Below are 25,824 nucleotides of genomic sequence, written 5' to 3'. Positions count from 1 at the left end.
GGGAAACTGGGCAGAAAATAAATGTCATCTTATAAGTCCTGCATCATGTGGCTTCAGTAATTGGAATTTGCATGGAGCAATGGCTAAGCCAAACTGGGAGAAAGTGTCAACTTCAGTCAAGATCCAGTGGAACCCCTCCAGATAAGATGGGAGGTCCAACATAATTTATCTGCCAAGAACTCCCTGGCCCATTGGCTTGAAGGATCTGCCTCTAAATACTGTTATCAGCTTTGACTAGGGATTGGTAGGTGGGACAGCTTTTCGATGCTGTTTTGGCATCTTCTGACAGTAGTGGCAGCCCATAGATCCACTTTAGGATACTGTATGAATTTCCATGGCTGTCCTCTGTAGATCCCAGAACATCTGCTTGCTCTGGAGCAGAGAACAATTCATTCTCCATGGTTAGCTGACAGTCATGTTCTGCTCATTATTTTTTTTTCCCCCTTTTTCAGTGTAGGGGACTTTCTGATGAGCATCCACAGGGTTAACAAAAAGTTTATTAGTAACAGATCCAATTTTATCTAAATCTCTTGTCCCCATGGAAAGGGGTGAGGACACTTATTTTATACACCAATTTAAGGTTTGTCAGTATCCCAACTAGATGACCAGGCTATTAGCCACATTCAGTGAAACTGTAACATGGTACATTTGGGTGGTGGACTGGATAAACGTGAAGCTCTGTGCATTGCACCACATGCCCTTTACTGCACTCAGTAAGGGACAGGTCTGTCTCAAGTTATATGGCAGCCACACACCATTCCATCCCAGTAGAACTTAACTGGAAAGAGCCATCAGTAAAGCAGGCCCACGCATGGTCCAGGAAGTCTCTATATATGAATCCTCATTGGGCTAGTGGAGACATGGCTCCTCTTGGGAGCCAGAGTGGTACTCCTGAGACCAACTCTTGGAGTTTCAAGGCCCCAGTAGGGCCAGGGATTTACAATTTCCATTTGATTAGAGAAGATTTCTGAGACTCTCTACCAAGCAAGTTGAGGCCTCTGTTCAGACTCATGATATGAATGGGATTTCTGGTAGTACTACTTCTGGGCTAAGAATCCTGTGCTCACCAGCCACCAAGGCCCACTAGCAGGCCAAGAATTGCCTCTCACAGGATGTTTACCTTTTAGCTGACTTCAGGAGTCTATGGATGCAGAAGCCCAATGGATACCCCTGGCCTGTGATGGTTTCCAGTTGGTAATAGGCTACAATTGACAAACTAAGAGATCACTGAGATCTGTAACTCTAACAGAAAATGTGAGTTGGGGGCCCCAGGGAAGAACAAATTTAGACTGATGGAGAACCTCCAGGTGTCCTATTGGTCAGGGCTCCACTCCAAGTTAGTGGCCTTTCTGGTAACCCAGTAGATGGGTGCCATTAAAATTTCTTCACGGGGAATGTGAGAGCTCCATTAGCCAAATAGGCTCACCTTTTACTGGGCTTCTTTTTATCTGCCAGGGCAGAAGAGTCCAAAGCTTGGCAGTCCTCTCCTCTAAAATGAGATGTCATACCTCTTCCCAGATTTCACCCGGGAATTTCACGTGGGTTGTCAGTCCTTGTTACTGGTCTGTGTCAATGCCATTTTACCACACGTGGGTCAATGGGCTTCTTCTAATTCTTGTCAGGAAGGGACCTTGTCTCAGTCCACTAGGAGAATGTCACCAATATAGAAGAAGGCTAGTTCTCCCTCCTGGAACAAAAATTTTTTCCAGATCATGACCTATCAGTAGATGGTAGTAGCCAGAGAATTTAGGTAGCCTTGTGGAAGGACATTAAAGGTATTTTGCAAACCATTTCACATAAAGGCAAATTGAGCCTGATCATCCACGTAGAGATGGATGCTGGAGAAGGCGCTTGCAATATGTATTGCTGCATTCCAAGTTCCTTCAGCTGGGGCAATAGTCCCCACTACAGTCACCACGTTGGGTACTGCTCAAGCTAAATATAGCATTCCTGAATTGAGCTGCCTACAACCAGCGGTGAATCTTGAGGTCTTGAGTGCAGGTCTATTGAATGGAGAAATAGGCTCTCAGAGGACTTTGATTCCCTCCAGCTCAGTGATAAGTGTAGGCACTCCCTCCCCTCTCCAGGCAGCTGGTACTGGCTAGGGAGACAATGACATTAGATACGGGTAGTTGGATTGGTTCATAGCCTTTCTTCCACATGATTCACTAAAAGAGCCCTAACTGCAGCATTCCTGTTAGGTCTTGGGAGCAGAGGCGAGCAGGAGTATACGTAGAGAACACATCCATACCAGTAACACATTCAGTAGTGGGGGCCACAATGGTGGAAGGAGTAGAGGCCTAAAGGGACCCACTCACAGCCAGGACTCAGCAAAGGTCCCCCCACTGGTGGTGGATTCAGACTCAAAGCCAGAGACAACTATCTGTTGCCCCCATCCTGGTGCCAGGTATTGCAGGTATCAAAGTCACCTATGTACTTGGATCCAAAAGGCCAAAGAAGTGCATGCTCCCCATCTCCCCATAAACCCTGACCTTGACATAGGGCCTCTGCTCACCTCTGGGGAAAGAGAGATCTCAGCCTAACTCCTAGGCATGTTTATTTTTAAAAGCCACTGTGAAAGTCCTTATAAAAGTTGGCAGGGCTCTCCAGTTCATCTACAGACTCGTTGAGAAGAGAGGAGGGGATGACATCATGAGGGAGGTTAACTGGACTCAGTAACCATCCTAGAAACCTAAGTCTGGGTAATAGTCTTATCACCTACTGTTCCCACACCATCTCTGTAAACACAGATGACAACCAGGGTGGTGGCAGGGCTGCCAGACCTCTGCTGGGGTGGTCCAGACATGGTTTTCAGTGGCAACAACTTCATCATGGTGGACTTAACTTGCCAATAGTCATCAGCTGAGGAAGGAGTGGCTCTCAGGTGTACATGCCCTCTTATAGGTGATGGCATTTTTATAACTTGTTTTTGATTTTTGCTTGATTTTTTGGACAATGATTACAATTATGTCTAGTGTTTAAAGATTTTTTAAAATAGGTTAGATATAAAAATATACCATCCTGTGATTTTTAACATTTGTTGTGACCAGCTTGTAAATTAGTCCACCCCAGGATGGAAATAGTCTAAACCCTTTTATTAAACAATAAAAGAATGCAAAATTACAATTAAAGTTTTACATGCTTCTGTAGAGACCATTTAGGCCTTAAAATTGCAAAATTGCAATGTACTCTTTATTGAAGAAAGCTAATGTTATTTTTTAATTGCAAAATAATCAATGTAATTATGTAAGCAAATTCCATATTAACTCCTTTATTTTCTACAGATACTTTTTACCCCAACTGTCTGGCTATTTCAGATTATGTATATAGCAGACTTTCCCAGCAAGACATTTATGCTTACAAGCATAAGAACAAATAGATTGATAAAACAATCCTTTTTGTTCTAAATTTTTTTTGTTGTTGTTAAGACAAGGGATAAACTTTCTTTCACTTTTCTGTAAGTACAGACTGAGTGCTACCTGGTAAAATATACATTCTTACATATCAAAGTAGATTCTAAAAGTCAATTTCCTACAAGATGTCCCAGGAAGGAAGGCAGAAATATTATCTTGCATTAAAAAATTTTTGTAATATTACAGTGGATTGTTATTTTCATACTTTTATCAGACACTGTAACTTCTTTAAAATAAAGTTTATATGATCGAGTATCTTGGACACTTTGCTACAATGAAAAGAAACACTTTTGAATACATAAGTGTGCTATAGTCTCATGATTTAATTAGCAATGATACCATTTCTCCCATGGGCCAGCACAAATTTTCATTAAGATTGTCCAGAGATTTTCACTTTGCTTCTAATTTTTCCAGCTGTTGCCATTCTCAATGATCTCTTTCAGACACCTAAAAGTAACCTGCCAAATACTGACAAAGAACAATTTACAAGGGAAGAAGGAAGAGACAGATTTGGGCTCTAGTAAGGAGTAAATGTGCCTAGTAATAATAATTATAAAAGGCAATACTGCTACTCTAATAATTTATGCATGCAGTGTTACACAGTTTATAAATAAAATACACATTTGAGAATAGTTACTTTTCTGTTAAACCAAAAAAAAAAAAAAAGGAAATATAACTGTTTAGCTAATTGGGCTAATTTTCTTGATGGTGAAATTTATAAATGATATATACACACTCCCTTTCCCCATATTAGTAGATAATATGTATCACATATTAGAACTTTTTTAACAATGTGACTCTAATACCAGAAGTAGACCAAATTTTTACAGGGGTTAAAGAATCGCCCCAAAATTATTGCATATACTTTGTACAGCATTGTATGGTTTAGGATTTTTTTTTCACTTGTGCTTGAAAACAAATCAGAAAAGGTCTTTTATTGGATAGGTACTGTTACAGAACCCATTTGCAAGGTGAAGAGATGATATATCAGGATAATTAGGTGCCTAGCCTGGGAAATCATGACTAGGAGGTGTTAGAATTGGGATTTTTTTCCAATTCTTTTTGCTAAAAATTAATTGATCTTGCCCCTACAATTTCTAACTCATCTTTTCTCTTTAGCAACATATGGTCCGAAAACAGTTCCAGTCATAGACTTACATTTTTAAGGGATTTAATAATAACAAATATCTTTCCTCTCGTATGATAATCTTGAAAGATGACCATCAGAAATTATTTTTGATACAGGGTACCACTTGGGGATTATCCTAAAATGCTTCTTTTTAAAATTGATGCTCTATTTCAGAAGAAAACACTTCTCAATAAAGTAGCCACCCTTAGTGGGTGGTACATAATTAATAAAGAAAATTGGAAACCATTTACTTTTAGCCAGTAGATTTGAATCTAGGTAGTTTTTTGAAGTTAAGAAAAGCACAGAAGAATATATATATATAATATTTACTTATAATATATATAAAATATATATTTTAAAAATAAATAAATATACATATATATATTTATAATACCAAACCCATGTGATATACACCTTGTATACTGCTATTATTAAGGGAGGGCCTAATATACAATTCAAATACTTAAAAAATTTCTAATTCTAAGTTATTGTTTAAGGACTGATAACAAAACTGACAAGGAAAAGAAAAAGTATTATACTTGCACACATTGCTAACTCTTTGAAAACACTCCTTTTCTTTGTTTTATTTTCTGAATAACATATGTATACATAAGAATAATATATAATTCATATAAATAAGATACTTATATATATTAATTATATGCATGTATATAAACTGAGTGATTGAAATGACATTTTTAGATCGTGATTGCTTTATATTGTTTTCCTGCCTTTAGAAAATGTCTTGGGAAAGTTAAAAATATGTATGCCAATAAGCAATATAGTCTGTGAAAAAAAATTTTAATTTGTTTGCATTTCTGAAGGAGTAGTAAAAGAAAGCACATATTTCAGGGGAAATTCAGTGAAAATCGTATTTTCTACTCTAGTACATTTTTCTGATTTTGAAAATTAAGACCCTTTAAAGAAATTAAAAATAATAGTTCTTTAGCTTTTAAAAGACATGATGTAAGGCAAAAAAATATTATTCTTCAAGTATTTGTAAAGCTGATCAATAGAATAATAATACATTTGCCCTGGAATTGAAGTAAGAAAATTACAAGAAAGCCAATTTTACATCAAAATGAGGACGGTTTTCTGACAGAGCTATTAAAAAATGATATGAGCTTTCTTCTGGTGTAGTGGATTTCCTATCACTGAAAATAATCACCGGTAAGCGTTGCACAGAAGTACAAAGGATGTACATTAAATTAAGTGACTTCAAAGATTGTTTCTGGTTTGATATTATGTGAAGTTGCAGATATTCCCATTTTTTTAACCCTGCTAGATTAAGATGAATACTAGGCCAGATGACATCAACATTTCTTTAGTACTGTCTCCAGATCTGTGATTCTATGAGAAACACTTCCTTGTCTTGGGAATTGACTCAAATTCCTTTTTGGCCTCCTTTATTCTACTTACATTCTTATCTGTTGGACTCCATTAAATATCCCATTTTTTTCTCTCTTGTAAAATGAATATATTTCTCTTTTGACATCATATTATCCTCCTCATTGGAAAGTAAGTTTCTTAGAAGCCAGAATCTTTCTTTTTCTTTGTCTTTTCTTTTTTTTTTTTTTTTTTTTGGTCTCTGTATTCTTAGTATTAAGAACATATTAGGCATAGGAAAAGTTTGTTGACTGAATAATCAGTAAAGAAAAGAAGAAGATAAAGAAATATGAACATGAATATACCTAGCAATAAGAGGCTGGAAATAAGGGAAGCTCAGATGCAGAATAGTAATGACTAACACTAATTTAACACTTGCTATGTGTTGGGTACTTCTCAAAGAGCAGTACATTTATTTAACCTTCACTATGATGCTTTAAGGTGGATACTATTTTTATCCTCATTTACAGATCAGGAACCCAGCTTCCTAATCACACAGCCAGTGGGTAGCAGGGTTGAGATCTAAATCTTGACCAACTATCTAAGTCAGTAGTAATATATTGACTCTCCATAATCACCAGGCCACATCATGGTACTCAGTAATACCAAGAAAGAGTTGGAAACAAGATTAAAATGAGCCTTCCAGAATCAGGGTGCATGCATGTTGCACAGATCAGACTAAGACAGTAAGTCCAAACTAGATGGGCAGAGGAGAACTAAAAGAGGAAATTAACCAAAGAATAGTTAGATAGACCAGGCAACATAATTGGACAAAATACTGAATTCTTAATTCCAACCTTCTTTTGAGTAATGCTGTGACTATGTGTAAGTCCTTAGAGCCTCAACATTCCTATCTGTAAAGTAGCAAAATGTGCCTATCTCCTGATAAGTCCTGCTCCTCTGAACTCTAAAGTAGTGCTCAAGATGTCAGGCAGCAACTTGGAGACACAGGAATTAAAAAGTCACACAAGCCAAATCATCAAAAGCCAGTTAAAATTGGTTTTAACCTGAAAAGGCCATAGTCTTGACAGCAAAATTAGTGTAGCAACTTTAAGGTAAGTGTTCCTTATTGGCCCTTGATAACTGAGAAAGGTGCCTCTCCCTGCCCTGCATTTTTAGAAAGTTTAAATTCTAGAGGCAAGAGACAAAAGTATATACATAAAGAGAAGTTTATCCTGAGAGTAAACCACCTTTTTCTATCACTGACACTCCTTTGGGTCATGGGAAATCTAATATTTCTTTTTTTAATTTATTTTTTTGTAGAAGTGTAGTTGATATACAAAGTTCTGTTAGTTTCAGGTGTACATCAAAGTGATTCATATATATATGTATATATACACACACACACACACACATATATATTTATATATATTAGCTTATTTTCCATTATACGTTATTGCAAGATATTTAATATAGTTCCTTATACTATAGAGTAGGTCCTTGTTTATCTATTTTATAAACAGTAGTCTGTATATATCTGTATATCTGTTAATCACAAACTCTACTTCCTTTCCCCTTTGGTAAAAAAAAGGTTTTTTTCTATGTCTGAGTCTGTTTCTATTTTGTAAATAAGTTCATTTGTCTCTATCTTTTTTTTTTAGATTTCACATATAAGTGATATCATATGGCATTTGTCTTTCTCTGTCTGACTTCACTGAGTATGATAATCTCCAGGTCCATCCATATTGCTGCAAATGGCATTATTTTATTCTTTTTTATGGCTGAGTAATAGTCCATTGTGTGTGTGTGTGTGTGTGTTTGTGTGTGTGTGTGTGTGTGTACATATATATATACCACATCTTCTTTATCCATTCATCTGTATATGGACACAAGTTGATTTCATGTCTTGGCTGTTGTAAATAGTGTTACAGTGAACATTGAAGTGTATGTGTCTTTTTAAATTAGAGGTTTTGTCTTTTCTGGATATATGCCCAAGAGTGGGATTGCTGAATCACAGGGTGGAAACCTAGTATTTCCTAAAAGGAATCAGTCTATAAGATAAAGAGCCTGGAATTTATCATTTAAAAGATTGGAAATAATTATCACGTTTTCTTAGGTTTATGTGAGAGCTTTAACATAACTATTTTTAAAGCTTCTCTTATGATACATATTATTTTTCAAGAGCTGCCATAGTAAAGTACTAAAAACTGTGTAGCTTAAAACAATAGAAATTTATTCTCTTACAGTTTTAGAGGCTAAAAGGCTAAAATCAAGATATCCGCAGGGCCATGCTCTCTCTGAAGGTTAGGGAAGGATCTTTCTCACCTTTTCCAATTCCTGGTGGTTCCTGGCAATCCTTGGCATTCCTTCTTAGCTTGTGGCAGCATGACTTTTATTTCTGTCCCTCCAGTCTTACCTGGCCTTCTTCCCTCTATCTTCACAGGATGTTCTCATCATGGTATGTCTGTATCTCTCCACATTGCTTTCTTATAAACACACCAGTCATTGGATTAGGGTCCACTCCAACCCAATAAGACCTTTTCTTAACTAACTACATCTGTAATCTGAATAAGATTACATTCTGAAGTTCCAAATAAACATGAAATTTTGGGGAACACTATTCAATCCAGTATATGTTGTAAAAGAAAAGACACTGTTTCAGAAGTCAAGAAATGCATGTTTCCATCTTACTCCTGACGACAGTAGAATCATACATATACCAGAAACTCTCAAAACCTTACTAGCAGAGGAGGCTTCAAGAATTATAACTATAAATCTATGACTTTGACCAAAAATTCACATTTTTTATACTTACATAATAAACCACAACCAGAAGATGTAGCCAATTCCCAGGCTTGCCTTTCAGTTTCTCATTTATTTGACAGTATGAGTTTCCTAAGCATTTATCTTTCTAACCAATAACTTTTTTAATGGGCAGTTAAATAAATTCCATACCTTCTGGGGATTTGGAATCAAGCCAGAGAGTTGGTACCGGTCTGGCAAAGGATTAACCTTCCTACCATAATACTTAATAGCAATTGGGAAGTTTCTCTAATGGACCACTGGTCACAAAGTAAAAGATGGTGAGACACAGCTTTCAACCTATATAGAGTTTCATAGAAGAGTTTTCCTTGAGTTACCCTTAATAAGTAGAAAATGTGTTGCTTTGGTAGTAGCTGATAATGAAGTAAACAACATTAAAGTTTGTTAAAGTTACCTTAACACTGATAAAATATTTTACTACAATGTAATATTCTTATTTTCAACTAAATCAATAACTAAACTGTGATAATTGAAAGAATTTACTTACATTCTTCTTAATCTGATGTTACCATTAGTTAACTTTTAAATGTTGTAGAAAAATGAATTTCCAAAGGAATTTCAAATGAATTACTACTTATTGATATATTATTCATAATAAGATGGAGGAAAAACAATAATAGAATTGAGACAAAAGGAAATAAATATTAGAAAATGTTTATGTCAAATTCAGGAAATAATTTAAAAAATAGTAAGAAAATTCTGTCTTAGAATAAAACAAAACTATACATTTTTATAGCTAGCAAAATTATTTTAAAATATTATAAAGTACCAAAAATAGTAGAATTTAATCTTTATGTAATTAATAAGGATTATTTTGTCTTGTGGAATGGCAACTTCAATTTGGTAAAATTTGCTAAAGGCTTTCTTTACAATAAATATTTCAATCTATATGTGAAAGATCTGTTCCATTTTATGGTCTAAATGACACTTTCAGTGTTATTTTCCACAGGTTTTTCTGTGGCCATCTCTATCAAGTTGACATACAGAACATGGCACTTTATATCATCCTATGTGCTATAATGTCTTTGTTTGTATGGTTTCCCTTGGTCAGAATACACTTCTTACCATTTCCTATTTTCTAATGTATACTCCTACCTAATATTCTAGGTCCATTTGAAAAACAAGCTTTAACAGAGTTTTCTAGGCAGTCATTTTTCCAGGCTCTGCACATTGTATAGGCGCTCCATGTATGGTAAAGTTTTTCGCACAAATCCATTTCATTCTCACCACAATAATTCAGAACCAAATGTTAGATGTTCAATAAATATGTATAGAATTAATGCTTGAATAAACTTAAAAGGAAGGTATTATGCAAAAAATAAATAGGCTGGAGAGTTTTGATGTTTCTCATAACAATTTTCTCAGACAACAAGGAGTTAGCTAAGGTGTAATGGAACTAGTGCAAATCAATATTTTTTTTTTCTTCTTTAGTGAATAAGAGACAATGAAACTAAAATGATTAATTTCTAAAAGTTAGACTGCAAATTATACATAAAAATATTAGGTAGGCTATCATTGGAAGGAGATTTGATGAGGTAAAAAAAAGAGGTAAGAGAACTTTAGAACTCCAACATATATAAAGAAAACAAAACAATACAGTATATGTGTCAGTGTGATGGATTCAGTAATATCTGATACTATCTCCTGATGTCCAGTTTATTTACAGCAGTATTTATAAACAACATTGCTTGTTTCCCAAAGACGTAGTATAACTCATAAAGATACAAATTTATAAGAATCCAATTCAAATTAGATGCAAGAATAAAAGAAGAAAAAAATCTGCTGTAGTGATATTAAATGAAGCTATTATCAGAGCTGTCTGAAAAAGAAATCAAACTGTAAAAGGCTGTAACCTTCCTTTCAGATAGATTTCAGTTTGACTCATAAGTTTTCTAGAGACCAAATAAAAACAGAAATCTGATCAATTTTATAATTTATAACATCCATGATAAAAGCAAACCAATTTACTCAGGAGAAGTGCAATTATTCCTGCTCCTAAAACCTGAAAGAAATTTCTCCCAAGGGTCAACATAAAGAGGACACTGTAAAATATAATGAAATATGCCTCAAACAATATCTTTATAATAGACACTGCTTAGAGTTTCACAGAGCTGCTTTTTTATGGCACCTCTTGCTACATACGGATGGTCTAGCTATACAGCTGTGTGGAGTTTAATAGAGGCATAGATTTTTGAGTAACTGGAAAAATAGATGGACCAAATGCCTTTCAATGATTCTTCCAAAAATTTCTTTATCTTCCTAGACTTCTTCAGAGAAATTTGGTGGCAGTATATCTCAGAACACTCAGTTGGTTCATTCAGTGAGTAGGTATTGGACATCTATTGTTTACATAACACTGTATAAGGCACAGAGGAAACACAGAGGACAAAGCAATCTTCATGAAATCAGCTATTCTGTGATGTCAATTAAATGTAAATAAGAATAATCAACGTTGGAAAAGCAAAAATTGACCTGCTTTTGTGAACGCTAAAGGCACTTCATGCCTTGGATACAATTCTAGGGATTCGCTTATAAACTAGGTCCCTTCTCTCTTCAGGACATAGGTTTGAATCTGATGTACAGACTAATGGGCACTTTCCAAATCTTCTGCCATGTTTTAATACACACAGTGCCTCTTTGGGAAGAGATCTAGTCCCATGCTACTTCCTACTTCAGGTTTTACCCTAAAATAACCATCCTATTGAGATTCCTGCCACAACTGTGGCTTTAAAACTATGATCTAAGAAGCCTTAGTTATCCAACTTCCTTGAAGTTGTCTCAGAAGACATGGAGGAAGGGGGACAAAAGAAAAAGTCAGCAGTCCAATCTCTGTCTCCTCTAACCATTTATCAGCCAGAGAAGATTCCGATGAAGTGTAACAAGGTTTTTGACAAGTAGATTTTTTTTTTTTAGTTTTTTATTGGAGTATATTTGATTTACAATGTTAGTTTCAGGTGTACAGCAAAGGGATTCAATATATAGATATAGATATAGATAGATAGATAGATAGATAGATAGATAGATAGATAGATAGATAGATCTATATCCTTTTCCATCTTATGTTTTCAGATACTTTTCCATTATACGTTATTAGAAGAAATTGAATATAATTCCCTGTGCTATAAAGTAGGTCCTTGTTGTTTGCCTATTTTATGTTTAGTAATGTGTGTCTGCTAATCCCCAACCCCCAATTTATCCCTCCCCACCCTTTCCCCTTTGGTAACCTAAGTTTGTTTTCTACATATGTAGTTTTTAAAATGTGTTTGAAAAATACTGCACTGCTCTGTACAATTTCTAAAATGTACTTTTTTCTGCAAAGATCATCAATGCATCTATTCAATAAATATGTACTGTTCATCTGCTATGTTCCAGGATCTAGATATACAAGGTTAAATGTCAAGGTCTTGGTCTCAATGAGCTTTACATTTGTGATAAAACCCCTAAATATACCAAGGACTAGGCAGCAGTTTGATAAACACTGTGTCAGAGATATTAACACCTTGCATTGTGCAAGTATAGAGAATAGGGTAGCCAGATCAAAGGGGAGTGAAGAGAGGGTGCCAGAAGCCCATGTGTAACAGGTAGGTTTGGAATTGAGTCCTGAAAAATGACAGAAATTAAGAAAACAAGGTGGCTGAGTAATTTTAAGCAATGGAATGAGTGTAATGCATATTGAGAGAAGAGTCACTTTTGTGACTGGAGTGCCAGTAAGGCAGGAGATGAAGTATCAGCACCAGGAAGCAGTCAGATCATGAAGAACCAGTGTGCTTAACCAAGAGTTTGAAATGAAAGAAAGAAAGAAAGAAAGAAAGCGAGTGAGCGAGGGAGGGAGGGAGGAAGGAAGGAAGAAAGGAAGGAAGGAAGAAAAGAAGGAAGAAAGGAAAGTAAATGAAACAAGAACTTCAGAGTAGTACCACAAACATTTATGTTTTAGAAATAGCCTTCTAGCATCAGTATAGAGGGTCCACTAGAGAGCGAAGGATTCAGTCAGGCAGAGTAATTAGGAGGTTCTGGAGGCAATCTGGAAGAAAATAAATGGGAATCTGAATTAAGCCAGAGAAACTGTCATGAAAGAAGAGAGGTTTGAGAGATAATAAAAGGATGGAGCATATGGGATTTTTTTACTTCTATGGCCTATCCATCCTGCTTTTTTTCCCTTCTGAATAAACAGTGATGCATCTTAACAGTGTTACTTCTGTGTGTAATTTTATTCCCACTTTCTGACTGATGTATATGCAGTCAAGCTTTAAAAACGTTGAAATGTTATTCTTTTCATATTTGCCAAATCTTACATAGCAGTCCACTTGAAACCTGAACATTTAATCACTTAGTACATTCTGTCTGCATAACAAAGCTCAACATTATAATCCTCCAGTTACTACAAGATCTGCGCCGTCTCGGATACATTTACACTTCAATTACAATTACAATGCTTTCATTTTAACAGCTTCTAGTTTCTGAAGGATTAAGTCTCAAGGATTATGTTAGAACGAGAACAAAGGTTATTGACTCCTTTTTTCATTTCTTTCTGAGATGCTTTGCTAGCTAAGTAAAATTGAAGCCGAATTTATGCCAAGCTGTTTTCTCCCTGTAGGAAAACATAATGGAAGTTATGAGAAATCAAGAGTTTTTACTGCTTCCAGCTGAGGAACTCCATAAACTCCTGGCCAGCGATGATGTAAACGTCCCTGATGAAGAAACCATTTTCCATGCATTGATGATGTGGGTCAAATATGACATGCAGAGGAGATGCAATGATCTGAGCATGCTTCTTGCCTTTATCAGACTGCCGCTCCTCCCGCCACAGGTAATTAATTACATGTGATGCTGCTCTCAGAACTATGACTTACTGAAAAGTTCTGTATTAAAAGTAAACATTATGAGCCATTTTTTTTACTTATTCACATTATGTTTTTAGTTTTGATCAAATGCTTTTTTTAAGGTAAATTTGATGGTGGAAAATGATGGATGGTGGTGGGTCCTGGGTCTGAATCCCATCTTTGCCACTTATTGACTCATAGTTATATCACTATAAGAATGTCACATCATTTCTCTGAGATTCAATTTCTTCATCTATCAGATAAAAATGAAGATCAAATTAGATGATATATGTAAAGTACCTGATCTCAATAGGATATTTAAAAGATTTTTAGAACATTGCAATTATTAATTCTCTGCTTCCCTGTTTTGATTATCTATCATCTATCTGTCTATCTATCTATCTATCATCTATCTGACCTAAGATGCAATAATATGATCATTCTTTGATAAAATATATATTCTGTGATCATCCTTAGTGTATTTGAATTGGAAAGTCACACACCAGATTTTTCTGAATCTTCCATCCTAGGTTCTGATATCAGGTATTCTCAGACCTGGCGGATCCTCTCTCAGGATAGAAATGGCCATGATCACTCTTAGCCAATAATAGGTAGATAACAATTAACTGGTGATAGATGATTTGACAGTTAGTCCCTCTGATCCTACCCAACCATTTCAACTGTTGAAATGTGGGGATATTGGAGTTAAACTGGTGCTCAAAAATCATCATACACAGTGGGACACCCATTAGAAGAGGCCAAGAATTTGACTAGAACTCCGTCTTTTCCTAATATGCCTTTTCTTCTTACCCTCCTTCCCTACTCTTTTGTCATTTTGGAAAATGAGAGCTGTTCCCACATGTATATGTCATCTGAACTATTACTTTAGGATAGAGATATACATCATATTGGCTCATTTGTTCCTGAGGCTACACATTACACAGGGAGTTTTAATTCTGATTGGTTCATCTGCTTTATCTTGATGAGTGAAACAATATTTACTAACATTAGAAAATAGAAATATTATTATGTTTTGGTGAAAATAACTAGTAAAGGGCTTTTACATTATCTCTTATTCCAGTGTCCAATACACATAAACATAACATATATTATCTACTTTCCATTCCTCATCTCTCAAACTGGGGACATTACAAGCATAATTTTATATATATTTTCAAGCAATAGATGTGTAGGAGGAAAGAATAAAACATGTTTTCTTTTCATAAAAGTGTCTTTGGATATAGGAGGGACTATCACTTCTGTAACTAATATTAGTGAATTATATGTCATTGTAAGCACTGTTCATACAATATTTCTAATCTTAAAAAACACAGCTGAAAAGTAGGGATTATCAATTGTATTATACAGAGGGATTAACAGTTTCAAAGAGGTTAAGTGACTTTTCAAACATCACAGAACTAGTGAAAAATCCAGTTTTCCTGCAAATCTAGGCTGACCAGATATGAACATACACAGAGATATTTCTGTGATGAATGTATGTTGTTTCCTTATTTGCTGTTTAAACTGGAAGACCATTAAAATGTCCTGAATACAGCAATTTTGAAGATTTCCTATAAAATGCTGAGAAAGGAAAAAGAGTAAGAAAATCAAAACCAACATGCATTTATTTCTTTCTTTAGTCACCAAACATAATGTATTTTATCTCATTTAATTTCTATAATATATCTACATAGTAAATATTATTATTACCAGTTGACAAATGAGTAAATTGAGAATCAGAACGACAATCATCTTTCTAGTTTGTTGTAGATCTCAGACTACTCTAGTTGATATGATACTAAAGTGTTTCATCCCACTGAGAGAAGGCAAGTGCAATATTTATATCTGCAGTTGGGTTCCTTTCCTTCTACTTCATAAAATGCATCTTTGTAATAAGGGCATATGTAAATTCCTCAGTGTCCAACCAGAGTTTAAACAAGTTGAATTGAATCTAGGATTTTTCACCTTCTTTCATAAATTTTCCAAGCTACTAAGCATCTTGTCTTCAAAAAAAGTCATATGATGATCAGAAAACACTTCTTCCTTGATTCTGGAACCACTGATATGGGTTTTGTTCTTAATTTTGACAGTACTTAATGTGTGTATATATATATATATTTTTTTTTTTAACTTGCAACTGATTTATGTGTATATACTGTGTGTCCTTATATTACATATGCAATCATATTATATATTACATATATTATAATATATAACTGCAGATGTATATACATATGTACATATGTTATAAGATATGATTACATACTATTTAATTGTTGTATGACAAAGCAAAACATTACATTTTAAAATACTAGCAGTATTTAAATGAAGTGGAGTTTATATCTTTCTAGTGAGGTAGGGGTTTATTTTCAAAAGGAAATAGTACTTGGGCTGATTTCTGAAGAAGACTTGGGAAAAGAATTTGGCTTTTGTTTTTGTAAGATAATTCCTATAGATGTAAATGATAGGTTTAAAGTGATTGACAGAACGGTATTTGGAAGACAAGATGTGGGCTGCTTATAACATTTTAAAGCAAAATGTAACAAATTCATGACCAAAATGAGAGTGGAAAGGTGAAGACGATTTAGAGATGTTCAAGACAAAAAATAAAAAAAAAAAAAAAGAGAGAGAGAGAGAAAATACATGCTTCTAGGATAAAGTTAAACGGAATAATCTGTAACTTTTTACACAACTAATACTTTCTATTTCTACTTAGTGAGTGCACAAAAACATATCTAGATTTAAAAAGGAGAGAGTAACAATGACAGACTTGATCAATGAAGAAAACATGTTAAATGATTGAATAAGGCCAAAGAATAAATGTAGATTACAGTAAAATTCTGCTTTTGTAATCATGAGGCAACTGACCAACTTCACTTCAGAAGATTTCACTTCCTTCATTTCTCACATTCTGCATTCTCATTTTTTTGTTTGTTTCTTTTAACTATGCCCATTATGTGTATAGATGTTCAATTATTTCTTAAGTTCTGATATTCTTTATTATTCAAACTTAACATGTTATTATGAAGTATAAATTATGTTGATTTGATATAGAAAACAAAATGAAGATGAAATTTTGATAGAGAATATGAATTTTAATTGAGAACAGTGGTAGACAAAATGAACTTCAGAAAAAATAAGAAAAGACATTAAAAGACCACAGAAGCAACAATGCCTATTCTATTCTCTGTTGAAACATGATAGCTAATACTGAAATAAATTCTATTGACTTTGCTACAGAAAGGGCCAGAGGGAAAAACAAAGTCAAGGAAATACATAACTGAGATATAGTACAAGAAATGGTAAATGACTTATATTATCTTTTTAAATAAGGGACAGAATTTTGAATAATAGTTTTCATGTTTTTCATGAATACTCAGAAATTTTAAAATTTCAACAGAGTTGGAAGTTTCATTTTAGAGATGTGATTATGTACATAAGTATATATATTAGAAAGAGTCTACTCAATTTGATTTACTCATTTTTCTATTTCAAAGATGCAACAAAAGAACATGTTGCTTTGCAATAAACACCATGTTTAACATTTTGTAACTATTGTTTCCACTGGTCTTAAGTCATTTCATATGATGTATCTTTGTAGTAAGTACATATGTATTTTTTTGTTTAATATGTATTTTAAAAGAATACATAAGTATCAGTTTTGGTGTGTTCTTTCCTAATGAATCATTGAAAAAGTAGAAGCATGCTGCTCTCAAAAAATCAAAGAAATGCAGTTCTATATATAATCAAGGCAAAAGTCTTTAGGAAAATTCAGTTTTATCACAGTCAGAAATTATTTAAAAGGTTAGAGATATACAAATAACTTATGCTGCATGTCTTGGAACTGATATTGTTTATCTCTTTTGAGACAACAAGGAAAACAATTTATTACAATTTTCCAACAAGAATAGCTACTGACTCTTAAGACAAATAAATAATAGTGTGTGCTTATGTGTATAAACATATACTTTTATTTTCTGTAGCAAAATGTGAAGAGAAAAAAAAGGTTGCAATGGATGATAAAATATTGCTTAGGTTTAGAGGAATATAGTTTAGTCTAATAATAGAAATAACAAAATAACAAGGAGACTCAAGAGTTTTAACTTAAGGAAACAGATTATACCTCTATCTTATGGTAATTAATTCTTTCTACATAAAGCTGTAACAGATTTATTCCAAAAGATTCTGTATGGTAGTTATAGCAATATGACGGGAGGTAGGTCTTTAACCATTTACCCCACTGGAAGTGTGACAATTGATCTGATACCAGTGACATAAAAACTCGGTTGTCTATAAAAAATTGTAGCCGCAACTAAAAAACCTAATGAAAAGCAAGCAAGGTGACAGAGAACAAGTCAATAGAAAAAGAGCGGTCATAAATCACAGCATAAGACATACAGAGTGGATTACACTCCTGAGTAATTTATATGTTTTATTTGATTTTACTTCCCCAAAGTAAGCATAGCTAAACTACTCCTTGATAAATCCAACAGTTTTCCAAGTTTGTCAGTGTAACATTCATTGTTTAGGGTAGTATATATCTTATCTTTACAAAAGAAAGTCTTAACTCTTACAAATGACTAAGGCAAAATGTATTAATCAAACACATTAACACAATTCATTATCAATCTTTGTTCCTTTTTAATTTTTTTTGTTTTTTCTTCTCTGATTTGCTTCCTATCTGATTAATGAATGATTATACCAAGCGACCATCAAAGAGAGAGTCTTCTCCACAAATTTAGATTGTAAGAGTTTTAAAAAATTATAGAATAATGTTATTCTTTGGAAGAAACCTTGAAAACTGAAATGCACAGACAGTATAGACTTCTAAAATCTTATAGATTTATCTTAAATACTATTTAGATTCATGATCATTTAATCCACTATGGCAGTCACAGTTCAAGTTATCACATTAAGAAAATACAAGACCTTTTTACTTCAACAAGTTTTAAGTCAACGGGTTATTAGTGTAAAAAAAAAAAGAATATGCATATGCACCAACTCACACGTACACGTTACTCTTTGTTCAAGTGAAGAGAGTGGAGAAGTTGGAACCTAGTATGAAAGCCTTTATTTTTACTACAATATATCAAATATCTCTGCCTTTACCAAGGGCTGATCCAACTGCTTGTGGTTTTATCCCATGTTTTTTGACACCGAAATATCTCTACTGCAGTGACTCCTTCTATATTTTCCTTTCTTTTTTTATTTTATTTTTTTAATATTTATTTTTGTTTTTAAATTTTTATATTATTTATTTATTTATTTTTTACTTTTTTATTGAAGTATAGTCAGTTTAAAATTTTGTGTCAATTTCTGGTGTACAGCACAATGCTTCAGTATACATGAATATATATATATATTTATTTTCATATTCTTTTTCAGCATAAGCTACTACAAGATATTGACTATAGTTCCCTGGGCTATATAGCATGAACTTGTTCATCTATTTTATATATACCAGTCAATATCTGCAATTCTTCTGTATTTTTCATTATAAATTTTACTCTATGTTGGATCATTCCAAGTAACTTACAAAGATGTGTTTAAGACTTATTATAACAAAATAATATACCTCATATTCTTTCATATCAACTATCCAATTCTCTGTTCCCTCTTCCAGCAAGATATGGAGCTGTCATTTACAGTTATTAAATCTACGTATTCATACTCATCATTCTTTATTCAGCCCACTATAATCAGTTCTTTGAACTAATCACAGTCACTCAAAACTTCCATTCTGTCATTTCCCCCTCCCCTCCTCCATCTCACTTGTTTTCATCTTACTTGACTTCTCAGCAGCCTGTGACACAATCAGTTTGGCCACTCATACTCAATGGTAATTGTTAATTCTTCCTACTCTCTGATGTTACAATGACCCAAGACATCACATTTTCTGCCTTGAGAATGGTGTTTACTTCCATACTTTTAAATACTATCTGGGAGTCAATGATAAATTCTGATTTTGTATCTTTAGTTCTAAACTCTTCCTGAAAGATAGACTCAAATATCCAGTTAACTACTTGACATCTCTAGTTGGATATCCAGTAGTTATTCAAATCTTCACATGTCCAAAATGGAAAAATTTCTAAGTCCCAAGACTTTCTCCCCTACCATTCTCAGTAAATATTACTCCCAACTATTTAGTTGTTCAGACCTAAATCCTAGGATCGTTTTTAATTCTCCACTTTGTATCGCATTTAACATTCATTTCTTTAGGAAATTCTTTTGACTGTATTCCAAACCATATCCTGAATCTGTTCTTTTTTTTTTTTTCAACATTTCCACAACCACATCCTCAAACAAGCTACTAGCATCTTTTCCCTGAATTATTGAAATAGCCTGCTATTTATTTTTCTAACTTTTATGCTTAACCACTGCAATAATTTCCATTTAGCAACCAGAAAGAAATTTTACAGTATGAATCAATTCATCTCAAACTTAAGATTTAGACACTTAGAACAACATTCTAATATCCCTGACCAGCAAGTCCCTACATCAACTGTCCTGTGACTACTCGTCTGGCTTCATCTCTTACCAGCTCTCCAGACCCTACAGGCACACTGACATTTCTGTTTCTTGAGCAAGTCAGGGTTATTTCTTCTCTAGTACACTTGTACCAGCTGATTCTGGGGATGGGAAACCATGGCAGCCAAGAGAAGTGGGTGGTAGTGATATAAACAGTTTTCTTGAGGGTAAGTAACGAAAGAGGAGGCATAGTCTATGGATAATTAAAGACAACAATAAAATCGACTAAACATCAGTCTACTTTTATTATTACTATACCTTCGCAATTGTAAGCAATGCTAGTGAGAGCACCTCCTTACCTGCTGGGTAGAAGTGCCCACCACACCCCTTTTCTGGTCCTCTACTACCTAGAAAGTGTTCACCCCACCATAGCGTGATCAACCTTTTCTTCCTAAATACATCTCACCTTAAATGTGTTCTCTTCTTAGCACTTTCACCTACTATTTTCTTGCTTAGTTCTAATTTGTTTTTATCTCTTTTCTTATAAGTATAGTTTTCCAGAAAATCAGACTTGGCATTCTTGCTCACAAAGTTCCTGGCATAGTTGATAGTCAGTAAGTATTTGCTAAATCAACAGACGGAGAGTTTGTGCTAGGTCTTAGGTACTTTGGTTTCATTTATCTTAATTATCTGTTGATAAAAGATTTGTCTGAAATGTGAAAGAAAGTTCTGCATTGATGTGTTACTATGGAGCTAACAGTGGGTACTAAACACTGTTATAAAGGGAGATCAGAGAACATTGATTCTGATTTTACTGATAACCCATTACTGAATGGACAATGGGAGGCCAATCTTGAACAGGATATAACCTCTCATCTCTTTACTCTATTAGATACATTAACAAATCAATTTATCAAAATTACACTAATACATAAGTCAATGGTGTATTTTAAAACAAAATGGCTGTAAGAAAAATTGGTTTCATTTTCACTGGTAGCATAATAAATCAGAAAATAAAGTTCATTTCATGAAGAAAGGAAAACTGAACTTAAATGTTAAACTAGCTCATTAGCATTTTTGTACATTTTAAATAATATACCTAAAATTTACCAGGAGACCACACAGTGCAAGAACAATTCTCTTTCTCAAACATTAAAAGGAATTTCATTTTTTGTTCATGTCTATTTTATATATGATATAAATTTATAAAAAAAGAATGATAAAATTAAATTAGAATATATTAATTTGTAAGAGAACTAAGAAAAATTGTGCAGCATTTGTAATAAAGCAAAGACTGTTTAAATCATTAAACCTTTTGCAGTGACTTTAATTTAGGATTTAAGTAAATTTGAATGAACTGTTCAAGGTGCTTTAATATTTTAGTAAGTGGAGTTTATAGAGATGAAATCTGGAGATTAAAATAGGATCATCAGACTGAAGCACACTCAATCTCTGGACAAATTTCAAAGCTAAGGCCTTACTAGAGGAAATCTACATTATAGAATTATTTTATTTTGATAAGTGATTTATTTGAGAGATAGATAAAATACATATGTTCCTGAATCTTCTTGTCCACATTGTTATTTTTATAGGATATTTTTGCTAGTTACTCTTTGAGAGTTAATAAGGCAGCTTTTGGGGTGAAGCAGATGAGAAGGATGACTTGCTGGAATTCAGAGAAGGTGACGAAGCAAATCATTAAAGGTCTAGGAAACCATTTTAAGAACTTTGGCATTTCCTTGGCATGCAAGGGAAACCACTGCAGAATTCTGAGTGGAGGAAAGTCTGATCTAATGTACACAATTCAGTGGACTCTGTCTTGTTGCCGTGTTGAGAGTATTCTAGAGGAAAACAAGAGTAGAAAATGGAAATCAGTTAGCAGGTGATAGCAATTTAGAAGTGAGACATCTTTGAGAGGTCAGAGGAGGGTAGTGAGGTAGTAAAAATGAAGACAGTGGGAAGTGTCTTCATGATAGATATATTTTAAAGTAGAGCTAGTCAGATGGGGGGATGAGAAAGAGAGGAATCAGAGAGATTCTAGGTTTTTTGGGCTTAAGCACCAATGAAGAAGGATGCACTTTTAAGATTCTATGAGGCCTCTAAGTAGAGATGTTGAGTGGGCAATGACTGCATCTGTGGAGAAAGGGCCAGGGGATATAAACTAGGAAACTGTTGGCATATAGATATAATTTAAAGACATGATAAGCGGTGGTCTCACCAAAGATGTAAGTATAAATGACAGGAGAGGACTAAGAAAGATGGTCTAGGGCATCAGAGCGTTACAAAACTAGAGATAAAAAGAAGGAAGAACCTAGTGGCTGAAATGGAGAAACTAGCCAAACAGAATAAAAAGTAAGGGAGCCTAATGTCCTGGGATTTCAGCTAATAAACCATCACAAATGAGTGAGGATGCTGCTGGGAAGTCAATAGATCGATGCCGAATAATTGATTTTTGAATTTAACAAAATGAAGGCCATTGGTGACTTTGACAACATTAGTTTCTGTGGAACAGAGCTAAGCAAATATGGGTAAATTGGACTTTAAAAGAGTCGGTACATAGAATCGTTAAAACTGCAAAACTGAACAGAAAAATGTGTCTAGAGGCGTCTGGGTTTGTCAGCCTGGGTCCATTGAGGAGAAACAAAAGCATATTGAAGTTCCTACATGGAAAAATTAAATAATTATTAATTATAGCAAATATTTCTAGGAAGGAAGTATTGAAAAGTGAGAAGGGGACTCCAAGTAACACAGAAACAGCAGCTGTAAGGGGCAGCTACTACTTAGAAGGCAAATACCCACCCCAGGGCTGAGACCCTGACCTCCTCGAAGAGGGGGCAGCCTTGGCTGCCTGGAGGGCAGAGAAGTCACTGTGATACAGCAGTGGCAGAACTTACTAGAAACCTGTTCTCTAGAACTTAAGAGAAATCTTCCCTGGACATCTTACTATCACCTGAGGGCTCTTTTGGAAGAAGTTTCTAGGTTCTTCTGGCCAGCATGCACTATAGGAGGCCGGCACTGGAGAAACTGCATTCACTGCTGGAACCTGAAAAGTGACCGCCCCACCCCCACATCCACCCCTACCCCCACCCCTCACCACCCCCCCCAAACTCGGAAGCAGATCTTTCCTACTGCAGTGTCTCTCCAGCGCCCTGTACTGACAAAGCCCATCGTTGTGCTGGTGGGCAAGGAAAAATGATTGAAAGGGCCCTGGTCTACTTTCACAGAACAGCGTAAAAGAATGATTTTGTTTCTGAGAGTTAAATTGATAAGTGTCAAGCCGGGGGACTGGCATCAAGCATGTCTGTATACTCCCAGGGTGATCCAGAGGAGAGGGAAAATTTGATGTAACAGAGAGGGAAGAATTGTTGGAATATTTTCTTTGGATGTACTAGAGTAGGTGGGATTTCTTGCACAAGTAGAGAGATTGGCTTTAGAAAAGAGAATTGCAAAATTATCTATGTCAACAAGTGAAAAGCTAAAATATGTGTGTGCAGATGTTGGTAGGTGAGCATATGGAATGATGGTGTTTATTTGGATCCTAACTTTGAGTCTGACATAAATTAAGTGTTTGATCATGGAAAGTTCAATTTCATTAGACCTCACTTTCCACCCCAGGGGAAGGAGATGGAAATATTCCTTCTGATAGTAACATTGTATGAGTGAAAATAAGTTTTACTTTCCTAAGAATTGATACCTGCTCAAAAGTATGTGACATAGATAGTTTTATAGAGAATTAATACATGAATGCCTTCTCATATGAAAAAAAATTCGTGTTTCAAACCTGCCATGAATTTTCATTTATTCAAAACATACTAGAGTAAAGCAAAAAACAACTTGAAGAATGCTTTTTGCTCACCAAATAAACGGTCTTTAGTGAAATATATTCCTTCCATTGTAGTCATTTTTCCTAACAGGCACTATTCACAACTTTTAAATGACAAGAAAAAAAAAAACAGTAAACTGTGTAAAATTACTTTGCAAACTTCTATAATTTAAAGTATTTTTAAGAGGAAAGGACGCAGACTGTAAGCTATATGAAGGAATCACAAGTGAATTGAATTTTATCACACATGTGTTGAAATAACTACTACTGTGATTTTAATTTCCAAGAATATCAGACAAATAAAAGTTTATTATTTTAATGACTCTGAAAATGAAAAAAAAAACCCCTCGAGAAGAGCAACTTAACATTGATGACTCTCCAGAGAATTAGGCACACGTACTCTTTTCCATTCTAATTAAATGGAAAATGCCTATAGGTTACTCAAAATAAAAGTTTTTACTTCAATAATATTCAAAAAATAACACAACACTGCTAATGGTAAAAAATGATAAATACTATATTATGTCGCATAAGCTCTCAAAAATATATTGAAGCAGTATGTTTTAATAAAATATAAAGGAAAATTATATTGGTGCTGAATATCATGAACTTTCATATTCTATTAAAAAATGATGCATATGTTAATTTAATAGTTCTCATGTATACATCAAATTTTCCAGTTCAAATCTTGATAAATTTTCTTTTTTAAATTTATATTCCATATGATTAATTTGACTTAATGAAAATAATCAGAGCTGATAATTATCAGGAATTTTTTTGAAATATATTTTTATTGAAGTATAGTCAGTTTACAATGTGTACTCCTGGTGTACAGCACAATAGTTCAGTCATATGAAACATTCATGTATTCGTTTTCATATTATTTTTCGCCATAAGTTACTACAAGATATTAAATATAGGTCCCTGTGCTATACAGTATAAACTTGCTTATCCATTCTATATATATTAGTATCTGCAAATCTTGAACTCCCAATTTATCCCTTCCCGCTCACTTCCCTCACCCCTGGTAACCGTAAGTTTGTTTTCTATGTCTGTGAGTCTGTTTCTGTTTCGTAAATAAGTTTGTTTGTCTTTTTTTTTTAGATTCCACATATAAGTGATATCACAATTTTTGATAGTCCTCTGTTACTTCACTTCAACAGGTAGAATTCATCAAAAGGCTACATAACTTCTCTTTTTCTTTTCTTGTTATTTTTTGGTTTATACAATAATTTGTGTAACAGTAGTGTGTGTTTTTTTTACCTTTGTTAATTTGAAGTTATGTTTTACTCCAATATTTTCTACTTACTGTTGATCTCCTTATCAGACCAATTCAGATCAGCTTAGAATTAATTGTTCCAGGGGAAGGTTTAGCTCAGTGGTAGAGTGTGTGCTTAGCATGTGTGAGGTCCTGGGCTCAATCCCCAGTACCTCCATTAAATAAATACATACATACATACACACATACCTTATTACCTCCCTCCACCCTTAAAAACAAAGAAAGAATTAATTGTTCCACAATTTCCAGGGAAAATTTGTGAATGATCACATGATGCCATGCTAAAATGTGTATGTACTTCACTTTCATAGATTTTTATCGCAAAAAAGACCTTCAAAATTAGCCCCTCAATATTTTGCAAACAGAAACTGAGGCTCTGAGAATTAAAGCACACGGTTTTAAGTAACACTTTTATTTTAATAACTCATGAATACATGTAACATGGAATTTAGGAATCCAAACATTCAAATGAGAATTTTTGTCCACCAATGAGAACAAGTTTTCAAACAAAAAAAATTATATTTTGACTCATATCTTAGCATTTATCACGTTATCTACTCATACTCAAAATCAAATAAAGTGGAGAAGGAAATAAACAATACTACATGCAAAATATTTTCTTTCAAAATGCATTTAAATGTTGGTCATCAAAATTGAGTCTTTTTATCATTATTTCTTTGTTCACAAATGAATTATAGAACAATAATCTAAAAGTGTTATTGTGATATTTAAAATATTTCATG

The 25,824-nt window shown here is 34.1% G+C and overlaps 1 protein-coding gene across 1 annotated transcript in view; it reads left to right on the top strand.

The window, feature by feature from the left end:
* KLHL1 (kelch like family member 1) overlaps positions 1-25,824 on the top strand; it is a 329,276-nt gene that overhangs the window by 195,579 nt on the left and 107,873 nt on the right. The window contains exon 5 of the mRNA XM_010973559.3: positions 13,286-13,498. Within this exon, the coding sequence (XP_010971861.1) occupies positions 13,286-13,498 (213 nt within the window). The remainder of the gene's footprint in view (positions 1-13,285; positions 13,499-25,824) is intronic.

This window comes from Camelus bactrianus, chromosome 14, assembly GCF_048773025.1.
Source record: "Camelus bactrianus isolate YW-2024 breed Bactrian camel chromosome 14, ASM4877302v1, whole genome shotgun sequence".
Taxonomy (NCBI): domain Eukaryota; kingdom Metazoa; phylum Chordata; class Mammalia; order Artiodactyla; family Camelidae; genus Camelus; species Camelus bactrianus.
This window is presented reverse-complemented; position numbering and strand designations above follow the sequence as displayed.